General features: G+C 47.4%; 1 protein-coding gene across 9 annotated transcripts in view; it reads right to left on the bottom strand.

Moving 5' to 3' along the window:
* Positions 1-17,303, bottom strand: part of osbpl9 (oxysterol binding protein-like 9) — a 232,894-nt gene that overhangs the window by 8,409 nt on the left and 207,182 nt on the right. For all 9 annotated transcript variants that reach the window (XM_085982919.1, XM_085982918.1, XM_085982920.1 and 6 more), the window contains 5 exons: positions 12,645-12,755; positions 8,269-8,332; positions 7,984-8,124; positions 7,816-7,894; positions 3,826-3,917 (listed from right to left, as the gene is read on the bottom strand). In XM_085982919.1, coding sequence (XP_085839045.1) covers positions 3,826-3,917; positions 7,816-7,894; positions 7,984-8,124; positions 8,269-8,332; positions 12,645-12,755 — 487 coding nt within the window. The remainder of the gene's footprint in view (positions 1-3,825; positions 3,918-7,815; positions 7,895-7,983; positions 8,125-8,268; positions 8,333-12,644; positions 12,756-17,303) is intronic.

Here is a 17,303-nt window from a genome sequence, read left to right as displayed (position 1 = left end):
CATGGCCCGGCATATCCCTCACTCTACCATTACCATCAAACCAGGGGACCAGCCCTGGTTCAGTAAAGTGATGGACGGTGTCGTCAACAGTGCTATCAAGCGGCACTTACTCGCCAATAACCTGCTCACTGATGCTCAGTTTGGGTTCCACCAGGAGCACTCGGCTCCAGACCTACAGCCTTGGTCCAAACATGGACAAAAGAGCTGAATTCCAGAGGTGAGGTGAGAGTGACTGCCCTTGACATCAAGGCAGCATTTGACCGAGTGAGGCATCAAGGAGCCCTAGTAAAACTGAAGTCAAGGGGAATCTGGGGGAAAACTCTCCTGTGGCTGGAGTCATACCTAACACAAAGGAAGATGGTTGTGGTGATTGAAGGTCAATCACCTCAGACCCAGGTCATCGCTGCAGGAGTTCCTCAGGGCAGTGTCTTAGGCCCAACCATCTTCAGCTGCTTCATCAATGATCTTCCCTCCATCATAAGGTCAGAAGTGGGGATGTTCGCTGATGACTGCACAGTGTTCAGTTCCATTCGCAACTCCTCAGATAATGAAGCAGTCCATGCCCGAATGCAACAAGACCTGGATGACGTTCAGGCTTGGGCTTAGAAGTGGCAGGTAACATTCGCACCACACAAGTGCCAGGCAATGACCATCTCCAACAAGTGAGAGTCTAACCACCGCCCCTTGACATTCAATGGCATTACCATTGCCGAATCCCCCACCATCAACATCCTGGGGGTTACCGTTGACCAGAAACTTAACTGGACCAGCCACATAAATACTGTGGCTACAATAGCAGCTCAGAGGCTGGGTATTCTGCGGCGAGTGTCTCACCTCCTGACTCTCCAAAGCCTTTCCACCATCTACAAGGCACAAGTCAGGAGTGCAATGGATCCACTTGCCTAGATGAGTGCAGCTCCAACAACACTCAAGAAGCTTGACATCATCCAAGACAAAATAGCCTACTTGATTGGCACCCCATCCACCACCTTAAACATTCACTCCCTCCACCACCGGCATACCGTGGCTGCAGTGTGCATCATTTACAAGATCCACTGCAGCAACTCGCCAAGGCTTCTTCGGCAGCACCTCCCAAACCCACGGTCTCTACTACCTAGAAGAACAAGGGCAGCAGGCACATGGGAACACCATCACCTGCATGTTCCCCTCCAAGTTACACACCATCCTGACTTGGAAATGTATCACCATTCCTTCATCGTCGCTGGATCAAAATCGTGGAACTCCCACCCTAACAGTACTATGGGAGCACCTTCACCACGACTGCAGTGATTCAAGAAGGCGGCTCACCACCACCTTCTCAAGGGCAATTAGGGATGGGCAATAAATGCTGGCCTTGCTAGCGATGTCCACATCCCAGGAATGAATTTTTAAAAATGTGGGCAGGCTTGATGGATCAGCTGGTCTTTTCCTGCCTGCCAATTTAGCATGTTCATATGGATTTTGGAAACAACACATTCAAGGACTTTGTAGATAGGGAGGTTGTAGATGGGATGATAGTTTGCAAGGGCAGAGAGATCAAGGATGGGTTTTTAAGGGGGGGGGGTTGTAGAGGAAATTATGGGAGTTTTGAAAGGGAGGGGGTACTTGAGAGAGAACCAATGTCAGCGAGCATGGGGGCCAGGAAGGGAAATTGGGTGGTCAGCTGTATAGTGGGAATGAGATCAAGGGAGCAATCGGTGGGTCTTATGGACAAATATAAACAGATCATGAAGTTCATAAAGGGACTCAACATGCAGGCATCCTTCTTCAGTGGATGATAGCAATATTCTATGCTGTATTTATATGTGTAGGCTGACTAAATAAGGAAGAACGAACAGTTTTTCAACCACACCATGTTCCTCCAATGACTTTTCTCCATTCTCCAGCTCAGTGGGATTGCACTCGCTTGGTTCCACTCTTACTCATCCAATTGTAGGCGGAGCACCTCCAACAATGGCTTCTTTTCTTGCCGTACACTATTGTATAACTAATTTAAGGGACATAAGGGGGCTTTTTCTCAAAGGCTTAGAATGGTGGTTTACTCAATAATACAAGGCACAGAAAATCACTGAATGCTATCAGATAGAAATAAGACCTGACTAAAATCGTCAATGTTTTTACTTTACTCTAATAAGTAATCTGATGCTCAGTTCAGATGTGAATATAAGAACCAATTCTGGATGAAGATTAGTATGCGAAAAGTCAAGTATACTTCCAATTTAGATTTATTTGCATCAACTCACAGAGCCACATAGCCATGCAATACCCTATACTTTGCCCAAGACTCCTTTGAAGATAGGCTCAGGCATTCAAGTTTATGAAGCAGCTTCACAAACATTAAAATGATGGTTAACACAAGAAATTGTAGGATGTTTATTGCCCTGCCCATATTTCAAGAACATATATATATGAAAACAAATAATTTGGGACTATAGAAACATAGAATATAGGAGCAGGAGTAGGCCATTCGGCCCCTCGAACCTACTCCGCCATTCAATGAGATCATGGCTGATCATCCAAACTCATTACCCTGTCCCTGCCTTTTCCCCATATCCCTTGATCCCTTTAGCCTTAAGAAATATATCTAACTCCTTCTTGAATATATTTAATGAATTGGCCTCAACTGCCTTCAGTGGTAGAGAATTCCACAGGTTCACCACTCTCTGGGTGAAGAAATTCTTCCTCCATCTCTGTCCTAAATGGCTTACCCCTTATCCTTAGGCTGTAACCCCTGGTTCTGGACTCCCCGCCATTGGGAACATCCTTCCCGCATCTAGTCTGTCCAGTCCTGTTAGAATTTTATAAGTTTCAATGAGATCCCCTCTCATTCTTCTAAATTCCAGCGAGTATAAGCCCAATCGACCTAATCTCTCCTCATACGTCATTCCTGCCATCCCAGGTATCAGTCTGGTGAATCTTCGCTGCACTCCCTCCATAGCAAGAACATCCTTCCTCAGATAAGGCGACTAAAACTGCACACAATACTCAAGGTGTGGTCTCACCAAGGCCCTGTACAACTGCAGCAAGATATCCTTGTTCCTGTACTCAAACCCTCTCGCTACAAAGGCCAACATACCATTTGCCTTCTTAACCGCCTGCTGCACCTGCATGCTTACCTTCAGCGACTGGTGCACAAGGACACCCAGGTCTCGTTGCACTTCCCCTTCTCCCAATCTATTGCCGTTCAGATAATAATCTGCCTTCCTGTTTTTGCCACCAAAGTGGATAACCTCACATTTATCCACATTATACTGCATCTGCCCAATCACCCAACCTGTCCAAATCATACTGGAGTTTCTCGGCATCCTCCTCACAGCATACATGCCCACCCAGCTTTGTGTCATCTGCAAACTTGGAGATATTACATCTATTTCAGTGCATTGTATTATTCGTTATTATAGTCATTATTTATTTATTAAGCATTCCCTGATGTTCCCAGTGTAGGGTAATTATTAAAGAATACAACTTTAGGTGGGCATTGCATTGTATCTTAGTGTTGAAGGAGGAAAACAAAATGCATACAGAACACGCAAGAACCAACATTCATTACGTCCACAACTTAAAAATAAATATCAGCTGGACAGGATTCTACTTGATCAGAACACTTAAAAAGGAAGGAAAATCTTTTATTCATGTGAATTGAGAACCCTTCTGCAGTCATCCAAACCCTGGAAACCATTCTACAGGCTGGCAAATTGCATTATCTCCTATAAAGAGCAGGTGTACTTTGAATACAGTTTTCACCTGACACTCTCCTTCTCCTTTAAGGATAGAAAAATACATCTCTGTTCTCATGACTGCAGCACAAGGATTGTAAATCATTACCTTCTAGATTCAAATTCATCCTGATCTTCCAATTTTCTTACTTTTTTCTTGATAATAGGCAATTTCTTTGTATCTACAAATAGGCTGTTCTCCTTCATTAAAACAAACCATAAAGTCTTCATTAGTTATGCCAGTAAGACATTTTAAATCTTGCACAACTACATATACAGACAGATCCATGTGCTAATTTATTTTTAAATCACAAGGCAGAGGGTAAACATAGACCATCTTCGAACAAAATTAATTTCTATTGCATTTTTTCTTTTTATTAACAAATTTCAGGCCAAACACTTGTGAATTTAATTTTTAATTTTAATTTTATACCCTTCCCTCCTCTCCTTTGATGAAGGTACCAGGCAGGATTTTCTGCCCGAGTTACACTTGTTTTCCCACCCATTTAGGGACCCACACTGACCTTCCAGCATTACTTCCACCTGACACAAGTGCTCACCCAAATATGGGCAGGTGCATTCAGAAAAGGTGGTAATGATGAGGTGACATCATATCACATTTCTAATCATTACCATCTTAGTAACGTTGGATGCCCGTCACAATAGCATTTTATTGACATCCAGCGTTACTACAGGGGACGGATTAAATGGCCTATCCATTGAGTAAAATCACTGTCCCACATCATCAGGTTTTGCCAGGAAACAAAAATGCTTCCCACTTCTACCTCCCTGGTGAGGTGGGCTCCCTTGCACAGGAGAAATCACCAGTGGAAACCTCCAAAATAATTGCCACAAGACTTATCCCACTTCACCAAGATCAGCGGTGGAAAGTCCCACCCTGCCACACCTCCACCGAGATCAGCGGTGGAAGGTCTCACCCTGCCACACCTCCACCAAGATTAGCGGTGGAAAGTCCCACCCTGCCACACCTTCACCGAGATCAGTGGTGGAAAGTCCCACCCTGCCACACCTCCACCGAGATCAGCGGTGGAAGGTCTCACCCTGCCACACCTCCACCAAGATTAGCGGTGGAAAGTCCCACCCTGCCACACCTTCACCGAGATCAGTGGTGGAAAGTCCCACCCTGCCACACCTCCACCGAGATCAGCGGTGAAAGGTCCCACCCTGCCACACCTCCACCAAGATCAGCGGTGGAAAGTCTCACCCTGCCACACCTCCACCGAGATCAGCGATGGAAAGTCTCACCCTGCCACATCTCTACCTAGATCAGCGGTGGAAAGTCTCACCCTGCCACACCTCCACCGAGATCAGTGGTGGAAAGTCCCACTGTACCACACCTCCACCGAGATCAGCGGTGGAAAGTCTCACCCTGCCACACCTCCACCGAGATCAGCGGTGGAAGGTCTCACCCTGCCACACCTCCACCGAGATCAGCGGTGGAAAGTCTCACCCTGCCATACCTCCACCAAGATCAGCGGTGGAAGGTCTCACCCTGCCACATCTCCACCTAGATCAGCGGTGGAAAGTCTCACCCTGCCACATCTCCACCGAGATAAGCGGTGGAAAGTCTCACCCTGCCACATCTCCACCAAGATCAGCGGCGGAAAGTCTCACCCTGCCACACCTCCACCAAGATCAGCGGTGGATAGTCTCACCCTGCCACACCTCCACTGAGATCAGCGGGGGAAAGTCTCACCCTGCCACATCTCTACCTAGATCAGCGGTGGAAAGTCTCACCCTGCCACACCTCCACCTAGATCAGCGGTGGAAAGTCTCACCCTGCCACACCTCCACCAAGATCAGCGATGGAAAGTCTCACCCTGCCACACCTCCACCGAGATCAGCGGTGGAAAGTCTCACCCTGCCACACCTCCACCGAGGTCAGCGGTGGAAAGTCTCACCCTGCCACATCGCCACCAAGATCAGCAGTGGAAAGTCTCACCCTGCCACACCTCCACCAAGATCAGTGGTGGAAAGTCTCAGCCTGCCACACCTCCACCGAGATCAGCGGTGGAAAGTCTCACCCTGCCACACCTCCACCTAGATCAGCGGTGGAAAGTCTCACCCTGCCACATCTCCACCGAGATCAGCGGTGGAAAGTCTCACCCTGCCACACCTCCACCGAGATCAGCAGGGGAAGGTCTCACCCTGTGTGGTAAACCACTGTTGTTAGTATTGTTGTTCACCACTGTTGTTAGTACTGTTGTTCACTGTTAGTACTGTTGTTCACTCTTGCATATTGTTGTACTTGTCTGTGCATGCCTCAGCTGACTCCGCCCCTGGCTCCACCCTCATGGCTGGGTATAAAGGTCGCTGCTCAGAAGCCTCCGGCCCTTTTGGATACCAGGCAACCACAAGAGGCATGCTCTGTTCTTTGGTAATAAAAGCCTGTTTATTACTTTCTCAATCTCCAGTCTTTTGTAGCAATTGATAGTGCATCACCCTGCCACACCTCCACCGAGATCAGCGGTGGAAAGTTTCACCCTGCCACACCTCCACCGAGATCAGCAGGGGAAGGTCTCACCCTACCACACCTCCACCGAGATCAGCGGTGGAAAGTCTCACCCTGCCACACCTCCACCGAGATCAGCAGGGGAAGGTCTCATCCTACCACACCTCCACCGAGATTAGCGGTGGAAAGTCTCACCCTGCCACACCTCCACCAAGATCAGCGGGGGAAAGTCTCACCCTGCCACACCTCCACCGAGATCAGCAGGGGAAGGTCTCACCCTACCACACCTCCACCAAGATCAGTGGTGGAAAGTCTCACCCTGCCACACCTCCACCGAGATCAGCGGTGGAAAGTCTCACCCTGCCACACCTCCACCAAGATCAGTGGTGGAAAGTCTCACCCTGCCACACCTCCACCGAGATCAGCGGTGGAAAGTCTCACCCTGCCACACCTCCACTGAGATCAGTGGTGGAAAGTCTCACCCCTGCCACACCTCCACCGAGATCAGTGGTGGAAAGTCTCACCCCTGCCACACCTCCACCAAGATCAGTGGTGGAAAGTCTCACCCTGCCACATCTCCACCGAGATCAGCGGTGGAAAGTCTCACCCTGCCACACCTCCACTGAGATCAGTGGTGGAAAGTCTCACCCCTGCCACACCTCCACCGAGATCAGCAGTGGAAAGTCCCACCCTGCCACACCTCCACTGAGATCAGTGGTGGAAAGTCTCACCCTGCCACACCTCCACCTAGATCAGCGGTGGAAGGTCTCACCCTGCCACACCTCCACCGAGATCAGCGGCGGAAAGTCTCACCCTGCCACACCTCCACCAAGATCAGCGGTGGAAAGTCTCACCCTGCCACACCTCAGGCAGCACTGCCACCGCAGCTGAAATGCACACCTACTGACCTCACTATGGCACAGTTTCATAGGTGTCAGTCGCCCTTTGAATATCTTGCACAAGCGGCTATTATTCAGGTGTGAACCTGGTCAGTGAGCCCTAATGGGCTATTTTGACAGCAGATGCCATCTCAGCTAAGCCCAGTTCTGGTTTCACATATGCACTTTTAGGGTGGGTCACTGGATGGCACGCACTCACGGAAAACCCAGATGATTTTCCCCTCCCTAACCCAGAGGTGCTCAGGTTAACTTCAATACCCCGACTAGCACCTCAGCTGAGAGCAGCTAACACAATTGAGAGCAGCGACTGAATCTGTGACCTCCCTGGTCTAAATGACTTAGCTGCTCAGAGGCCAACTGCAATGTCTTTAGGGAAATGGGGAAACTGGCAGTATGACAGGGCTATTGCTTCATGTACTTTCAAGTAGCCCTCTGAGGTTCACAGGCTGAATTGTCTCACTGTTCCAAGCCAGGGTTGTTTGGGGGGTAGGGCAAGAAAACAGAACAGAAGTTTAAAAAAAAAATTAAAATGTAAAACAAGAAACAAAAGGCAAAAAAAAAATTCGTTTTAATTTTATCTATATTAAAAATATAAGCAGTACTTAGTAATCCAGTTACCTTGCAACCATATGAGCATTTAGTTTATTTAGCATGGTTCGTCTCGCTACCAGAAAAGCAGCACAACATGCAATGTGACCTGCACCTTTTACTTTGAGACACAGCTTACCCCTGTACTCCATTTAGCATACATCACTCCATTCCACTCTCCTTCAATTGAGCTGAAAGGCTTCTTGTCATTTGGAGAACTAAAATAGCAAATAAATTAAAAGGTATTTATTTCTTTGCAAGTTACTATTGATGACTAATGATAATCAAATATGTAATATAAACCTACAAGATTTCGGCAGTTATTCTGTGTTTCTTGCCTCCATAGAAAGGCTTGGTGTGAAATATAATGTTGGCATTGTATCCTGTTTTTGTACAAGTTATGTTGCATTCGCCTCCTAGTTCCACCCACGGAACTGTTAGAATAGACCTGTTAGATAAATTGAAAAAGCCTAAATATCACGACATTTAGCATAGCTTTCAAACAGAATAATAAACACAAACTGGTTTCTCTTAACGTGTACTGATGGCCAATAAGGAAATTTATAGTGGTAACATACAGGACAGTACTTGCCTTCCATAGCCATTTGGAAAAGTGAGAATATAATGCTCATCATAATCGAGCAGAGAGACACATCCTGTCAAATGAAAGAAATAGACTTTAACTGTGGATGAGCAGAAGTTGGAAAGTGGTCAAGGTGAAGGAAAAAAACTCAGAAAATTAATTAAGGTTAAATAAACAGACTCAAAATTCTAAGATAAAAGTAAGCAACACAATTGATTTCCTTTTACCTGAATGCTACTCAGAATAATAGGTTGGAATTGGAATTGTATGTAATGGAAAGAAATTACGACATCATGGGGATTACAAAAACATGGTTCAGCCCAGCAGTTCGGAGTAGATTCAATATGCAAGCGTTTAGAATGTTCAGGAAAGAATGCAATGAGAACAGACAAGGAGGAAGGGGAGTTTCATATGTTCAGGATAATTTCAGAGCTAAGGAGGTTGAAACAGGGAGGCAAAAAATGAGAGTATGCCTCGACAAGCAGGCAAAGGACAGACTCCCAGAACAGGTGAAGGAAGACGACAGGATTTTGTACAATTAGATAAGAAAGGTGACTTCAACCAACCCAATCTTGTTTGATGACTGCTGATGTTGAGGTGGTGCTGCATGAGTTGCTTGTGAGGAGGGTTACACACTGTGCCACTCCAAGGCACCACCCTTAAAGGTCAACTCTGCAGCATGCCTACAAGGAGGAGCACCCAAGGTTCAGGCCACAGCTGACTGTAACTGTCCTAACAGGCTAGTCGTCTGCTGCATGGTAGACGCAGATACCCTTACAGCAGCTTGCCATCTTTTTCCCTGCTGGCTCAGAACCAGAAAAAAATGGATCCCCAATAAAATAAGAGATATGTATAGATGATAATACATACAGTCTCAATTTTTCTACTCCGCTCACTCACTTTAACCTACCTCCCTCTGAACTTGCAGCACTCCATTCTCTCAGGTTCAACCCGAACATTGTTATTAAACCGGCTGACAACTGTGGCGCTGTTATTTGCTGAACTGACCTCTACCTTGCAAAGGCTGAAAACCAACTCTGACACCTCCCTCTGGCCCAGGACCCACCAGCGAACATCAAGACATCGTTCCCCAGACTGTTACTGACCTTATCTCCTCTGGAGATCTTCCCTCCACGGCCTCCAACCTCATAGTCCCCCAACCCCGCACAGCCCACCTCGACCTCCTTCCCAAAATCCACAAACAGGACTGCCCCGGTAGACCCACCATTGCAACTTGTTCTTTCCCCACAGAACTGATTTCTTCCTATCTTGACTATTTTTTCTCCCCTTGTCCAGTCTCTTCCCACCTACATCCATGACTCTTCTGACGCTCTCAGCCACTTTAACAGTTTCCAGTCCCTAACTGCCTCCTTTTAACCATGGACATTCAATCCATCTACACCTCCATCCTCCACCAGGACGGCCTGAGGGCACTCCACTTCCTCCTTGAACGGAAGCCCAACCTGTCCCCATCCTCCTCCGCCTGGCTGAACTTGTTCTCACATTTAACAATTTCTCCTTTGACTCCATTCACTTCCTCCAAATAAAAGGTGTTGCTATGACAGCAAGTCCTGATTCTGCTATTCCCATTTACATCTCTTCTAGACCCATCTTTTGTTTCTTTACTTGTCCCATTACCACCCACTTTTGCCTTGCACCATCATCCCTTTTGTCATTCAATCTCTCCTGCCTTCCACCCTATCACAGACCTTCACTTTTGTTCTTTCCTCCCACCGCCCCCCTTTTCCCTGCCTCTGTACCTGCTTAAAACCTGTTACATCTGTAACATTTTCCAGTTTTGATGAAAGGTCATCGCCCTGAAACGTTAACTCTGTTTCTCTCTCCACAGATGCTGCCTGACCTGCTGAGTATTTCTAGCGTTTTCTGTTTTCATTTCAGATCCTCAATGATCTTTGGCAAATAGGTGTGCCAGAGCTGGCAGAAATGATTGATCTTGGCTGGGGTGTCCAATCAGACAATGCTGGTTCTTGATCAACCTCTCTTCTTCCATGCAGCACCACACAGAGCAAGGCACGCTGTGACTGGCGTACTTCCGAAAAACTAACCAGCATAACGAATGTTCAACTATTGCAGAGAAGCCACCAGGGGCATGCTGGCACAGCTTCCATCAGGAGGAGGAGCCTGCACCAGCACTACATCTGCCAGTTTCACCTCTCTACAGCGAAGGGGTTGACAGGAGGTCACACACCTCCTGGGCAGCTGGATCTGCTCAACATCCCTCCAACTGTCCTCCTCTTCCATACACGTCAGCTCAAAGATTCACACTAGCAAAACCATGGCTGCCAGGAGAGGGAACTGGGAGCAAAAAAAACCAACAACAACTGGCAAAACCACTCATGAAAGTCTAAGTGCCGGCAGGAAATAAAAAGAATTAACAAAAATAACCTAGATTGGCCTGAGAGACACGGTAAGGTGCTACATAAATGCAAGCTCCTCTTTGTTTAGAATTATTTCCATTAAGATTCAACTGAAGCAGTACCTACACGGCAACAGCTTAACTAAGAAATGGCCAGCATGGAATTAGAATGGGAAGATGCTGCACACCAGCCTAATTTGCAGAACGATCCAAATCAGCTGTGTAACTGGGCAAACAAATGGCAAATAAAATCTGTAACTGAAAATATAAAATATTGCACATTAGGCAGAAAATGAACATAGATAAATAATGAATGGACAGAAGTAGCATAGGGAGACTCAGAGAGAGACCTGGGAGGAACAGTAAACATGTCACTTCCAATATCACAACAACATAAGGAAACAATTAAAAATATAAGTAGATTGGACAATGTAGACTGAACAATGGCGAATCAGGCTACAGAGCTTATGCCGAAGTTTTACAATCTCTGGCCAGACTGCAAGTGCAGTAGTGTACAATTTGCCCGCCACACTACAGAAAGGACACATTTGCGTTGGAGACGGTGAAGAAAGCAACAACAAGAATGGTCACGTGTGAAGGAGATAAGCTGTAAGGAAAGATTAGAAAAGCTTCAGCTTTGGCTAGGTGGTGGTTTTGGAGAGAAGTCTGTGAAAGCAAGTATTTAGTATAAACTGAGCTTTGAAAACCAGTTCAACATAAGTCAGGCCAGTAGGACATAAATTTAACTCAGTGATAAATAAATTGAATTAAAAAAAATCTTACCTAAGCTATGACAAATATTTAGAATAAGCAACAAGTAAATCAACAAGAAGGGAATTCAAAAAGCAGTTGAATTCAAGGCTGGATTGAGTTATAGTACTCGAGGGTCAAGCTGACAGATTAAATGGCCTTGGCTCATTCAGTCCTAAAAATACTGAGGTTTTCCTATTGGCTCAGAGGTAATTCATTGGGAGCGAAATTCCCATCGTTAGCACCTCCAACAGGCTTTTCGCCCCCACGAGGCGCAAATGGCTTTTCGCCCCCACGAGGCACTAGCCGCGCCTCGTGCAAAATTCCGCGGTAGGTTAGCAGTGGCGCTGCCAGGTATCGCCCCGATCTTCTGCGCCCGGAGATCATGACGTCATCTCTGGGTGCAGCGCCCTGGGAGAAAAATTCCCCCTCGCGCCCCGCAGCAGCGTCGAGCGATGGTACCGACTGCTGAAGGGGTTGCGAACAGTGAGGTCGGCCACTCACGGGGCGCCATTTAAAGGGGCGGTGGCTGGCCGACATGAAAAAAAAAAATCGCCTTTTTTAAAAAAAAAAGATTTTTTCTGAGCACTGGACACGGGCTGAGTGCCACGATTGGTCAGCTCGGCACTCAGCTTGAGTGACGGGCTGATCGGGTGGCACTCCCGCACCCCAGTTCTCCAGCAGATGCCAAAAAAAAATGCAGAGTTTGCAACGGGGAGCCCTTCCCTTTAATTGAGGGAAGAGCCCCTGCAGCGCTCCACTTCCCTCTTGGAGCAAAAAATGGGAATTTCTCAAAAGTTTGAAACGGTTAGTGTCTGGCTCTAACTTTTCAAACATTTTTGACTTTGCAACCCAAATGGCCCTCATGGGGAATTTCTCCACCAATGTCTCTGAATCACAGACCAAGCAGGATCCAAGTTCAATTGCTGGTCTGCATTGAGTCAGCCCATCTCAAACATGGCAGTAGAGGTTTTACTTAAGTCAGGAAAAGGAAAGTCAGCACCCAATACATATATGGCAACCTCTGCTGGGAATACATGTATGTAGATGACAGTAGATGAAGCCACGAATGTGGCTGTGATGCCCAATGTGGTCAAAGGTTCACATGTAACGGCCAGTTCGGCAAGATACGAGAGGATAGGGGAAAAATAGGACAGAACAAAAATTAAATAAAAATAACACAGAAAAACATGCCAGCAGTTTATTTACAGTGAGAATACAGAATATTAGTGCAGTAGGAGATGTGTGAAAAACTTACCCTGTCCTATGTTATGCACCCCTATAGACATTCCAAGAAACTTAGATTTAGTCCAAATGTGAGCATTGAACTGGATTCTTTTCGAGAAACATTCGGCATAAAATGCAGAGACTATAAAGAAAAATGGGGGAAAAAAACATGAGAAATACACTTTTTCCTTATTGTAATCAGTTAATGTTCTAATACACTGTACAATGGAGCGGCAAGATACAGAAATAGAGAAAAGTTACAACTTGGAAACAGGCCATTCGGTTCAAACAGTCGGGTCGTGTTTACTCACCACTTGAGCAAATAGTTCCTCTCACATTTACCCACCCGGTTCCCGTATCCCTTCTGTAGTGTATGTACCTTTAAGGGGAGAACTACTTTTTACAGCTCCTGTATACTGTAGTACCGGCAGTGACCACACCTGTATATAACCCTGAGTAGGGATCTGTAGTTAGTTTTAGAGTAACCCTCATCCAGTAAACACCTGTTGATTGTTCCCCTGCAGTCTCTGTCTAGTTATTGAAGGACACACAACATCAAGATACACGGATTTAACATTGGCGACGAGCAGATTCGAACCTACCTGCAACTCTGCAGAAGGCGGCCGATTCCACAAGCACGGGCGTCGACCATCCAACGGAGACTCCAGCGAAACGGGCTGGCAACAGGTACGGCGCAGACCCTTCCCGCACAGCGGCGGCTAGAGCCGACCGGCGGCACAGGAAAAGGCCGAGCAGCGTCGACGGGAGCAGAGAAAGGGTAGAGCACACAGGGCACAGTCGGTGTTCAGGACCAAGCGGCGTCGACGGGAAGAGAGAGGGTAGAGCGCACAGGACGCAGCCGCTGTTCAGGACCGAGCGGCGTCAACGAGAGAGAGAGGCGGTGTTCAGGGGGCGAGCAGTGTCAGCGGGGAAGAAAGGAAGCGCGGGAGACGCCATTTGAGCCGCAGCGCAGAAGAAGGGAGAGCGCGGGAGACGCCATTTTGAGCCACAGCAGAGAAAAAGGGAGAGCGCGGGAAGAAAGGAAAGCGCGGGAGACGCCATTTTGAGCCACAGCGGAGAAGAGAGAGCGCGGGAGACGCCATTTTTAGCCAGTCTAACCACACCCAGGGATGCCGAAGAGTGGCAGTGTCACAGCATTCGACAATGAAGTCGAAGATTGGACGACATATGTCGAACGCATAGAAGTGTACTGCAAGGCGAATGAAGTGCCAGATGACAGGAAAGCGCTGGTATTGTTGAATTCAATGGGTGCAAAAACGTATGGATTACTGCGAAACTTAGTAACCCCAGAGAAGCCAGCGGAAAAGGATTTTGAAAACATAGTGTCAATCCTACAGGATCACTTAGACCCCACACCGCTGCTGATAGCGCAAAGATTTAAGTTTCACAAAAGGAACCAGCATAAAGATGAAAGTAATGCTGAGTTTTTAACGGAACTGCGCAAGCTATCGAAACACTGCCAGTTTGGAACGGGACTAGCAGATACTTTAAGGGACAAGTTTGTGTGTGGGCTTCAAAGTGAAGGAACCCAGAAACAGCTTCTATCAGAAAAGGATCTTACGCTGGACAAGGCTTTCAGCATGGCAGTATCACACGAAGCAGCAGCACGGGGCGCGGTAGAGATACAACGGAGACCGCAAGAATATGGCACAAATGAAATGTCATACGGAACAGTGAAGTGCTATCGCTGCGGCAGAACAACACACGACCATAAGGATTGCTGGTTCAAGGACCAAGTGTGCAGACAGTGTGGAAAAGTAGGACACATAGCAAGAGTCTGCAGGTCGGAAAAGAAAACCAGCAGCAAGAAATCCCCACAGCAGAAGTACAAGAAGGTACATAAGGTGATGGAGAGTAGTGCAGACGAACAGCAAAGTGATACAGACTCTGGAAGCAAGGAGCTGGGTTGTCTGAAACTACATAATGTGATCAAAACGGAAGATCACCAAACTATCTGGGTCACGCTCAAGATAGCCGGAGTCCAAGTGAAAATGGAATTGGACGCAGGATCAGCCCTAACAGTCATAAACCGAAGGGACTACAAGCGGCTATTCTCACATATACCTTTGAGAGATACAGAGATTGTCTTGAAGACGTACACGGGGCAAAAAGTCTACCCCAAAGGAAAAATAAGGGTGAACGTTATATATAACGGCAAGGAAACACCAAAAATGGACCTATATGTATTGCCAGATGGAGGACCACCAACTACTAGGACGTGAATGGATCCGGAAGATACAGCTAGATTGGCATTCCATACAAGCACTGACTGTAGATGCCAAAAAGGATGACGACATCACGCCTGGACGACTGTCAAAATTGCTAACTGACGCACAAGAAGTGTTCCAGGAGGGACTCGGAACACTAAAAGGCATAACAGCGACGATCAAAATAGAGGAAAATGCAAGCCCAAAGTTTTTTTTAAGGCCAGACCGGTACCTTATGCGATCCGCCCAGCCGTCGAAGCAGAGCTGGAAGGTTTGGAACGTTCAGGAGTACTGTCCAAAGTGGACTGGAGCGAGTGGGCTACACCCATCGTTGCTGTAATGAAGAGGTCGTTGAGTAATACGCCTGGGGAACCAAAGAAGGTTCGCATCTGTGGGGACTTTAAGGTGACAGTGAACCCAGTCCTTCACACTGTACAATATCCACTTCCGCGGATTGAAGATATTTTCGCCTCGCTATCTGGAGGGAAACGCTTCACTAAGATTGATCTGGCCCAGGCGTACCTGCAAATGGAGGTAGAAGAAGCCTCGAAACAGTACCTCACGATCAACACTCATAAAGGTCTCTACCAATACAACCGGCTGGTGTTCGGGGTAGCATCATCTCCGGCTATTTGGCAAAGGGCAATGGATCAAGTCCTGCAAGGGATTCCAGGGACCCAGTGTTATTTGGACGACATCCTGGTCACGGGCGAAAATGACAGTGATCACCTCGCCAACCTGGAGCAGGTGCTCACTAGATTGAAGGAATATGGGCTCCGAGCTAATCACCACAAATGCGAGTTTTTCCAGAAGCAGATCTTGTATTGTGGCCACGTTATTGATGAAGAGGGGTTACATAAGTCCCCTGAAAAGATTGAGGCAGTAGTCAAGGCTCCAGCACCAGAAAATGTGTCACAACTGAGGTCGTTCCTCAGGCTGGTGAACTACTACCATAAGTTCTTGCCGAATTTGTCTACAGTACTACACCCACTGAACACCCTACTGCAAACGGGGGTACCATGGAAGTGGAATGACGAATGTAAACGAGCTTTCCAGAAGTGCAAAGAATTGATCACATCAAAAGAGGTGTTGGCTCATTCCAACCCAGCACTACCAATTCGGTTGGCGTGTGATGCATCGCCCTATGGCATTGGAGCGGTGCTGTCACACAAATTCCCGGACGGCTCGGAGAGGCCAGTAGCCTTTGCGTCTCGGTCACTAACCTCAGCCGAGCGTAACTACGCCCAGATTGACAGGGAGGCCCTCAGCCTAGTGTGGGGAGTGAAAAAGTTCAACCACTATCTGCACGGGCAGAAGTTCACCTTGCTGACTGACCACCAACACTTGTCTCCATCTTTAATCCAAAGAAGGGCGTTCCGGTGATGACTGCGCAACGGCTACAAAAAATGGTCCCTTTTTCTAGGGGCGAACCAATATGAAATCGAGTATAAGGGCACGAAACAGCATGGAAACGCTGATGGGCTATCACGCCTGCCACCGCCTACTGTGGAGGAAGCACCAGCAGTGGACCCTGTCGAAATATTTTATTCAACTATAATTGAACGCTTGCCAGTAACTAACGCTGATATAGAGAAGGAGACCCGAAATGACCCGACACTGTCTCGGGTATATGACTTGACGGTGAAGGGATGGCCAACACATGGCGACTCACTGTTGCCAGCATTCTCATCCAGAAGAGAACAGCTGTCAGTATGCCAGGGGACCTTGATGTGTGGATCCCGAGTGGTAATTCCACCCAAGTTAAGGGAGAGAGTGCTCAATGAGCTTCACGAAGGCCATCTGGGAGGGGTGAAAATGAAAAGCCTTGCTAGGGCTTATGTGTGGTGGCCGGGGATCGATCAGCAAATCGAGGACCTGACAAAGAGCTGCTCAGGATGCCAGAAGGTCCAGAATGCACCACCACATGCCCCTCTACACCCATGGGAGTGGCCCTTGTGGTAAACCACTGTTACCGTTCACAAACGTTCACTATTGTTACACTGTTGTTATCACTGTTTACACTGTTGTTATCGCTACACAAGGTTACCTCTTGCCACGCACGCTGCTATACCTGGGCTTACCTCAGCTGACTCCGCCCATGGCTCCGCCTGCTTGCCCAGGTATAAAGGTGACCGCTTGGCTAGTATTCTCCCTTGTTGGAACCGATCGCCCACGAGGGTGGGCTCTGTTATTTAGCCAATAAAAACCTATAGTTACTATCTTAACTCGTCGCTTTTCATGGAATGAATTGATAGGTATATCAGCCCTCATCTCCATGGCAACGGGTGCATATTGATTTTGCTGGTCCATTCATGGACTCAATGTTTTTAATAGCCGTGGATGCGCACTCGAAATGGCCTGAAGTGATCAAAATGTCCTCCACCACCACGGAGAAAACTATTGCAGTCCTACGGACCATATTTGCCAGGAACGGCTTGCCAGAGCAGATTTGCTCTGATAAC

This window comes from Somniosus microcephalus, chromosome 3, assembly GCF_052327205.1.
Source record: "Somniosus microcephalus isolate GS21.2 chromosome 3, FLI_Smic_1.0, whole genome shotgun sequence".
Taxonomy (NCBI): Eukaryota; Metazoa; Chordata; class Chondrichthyes; order Squaliformes; family Somniosidae; genus Somniosus; species Somniosus microcephalus.
The sequence above is the reverse complement of the archived record's forward strand: the minus strand, read 5'-3'. Positions and strand labels throughout refer to the sequence as shown.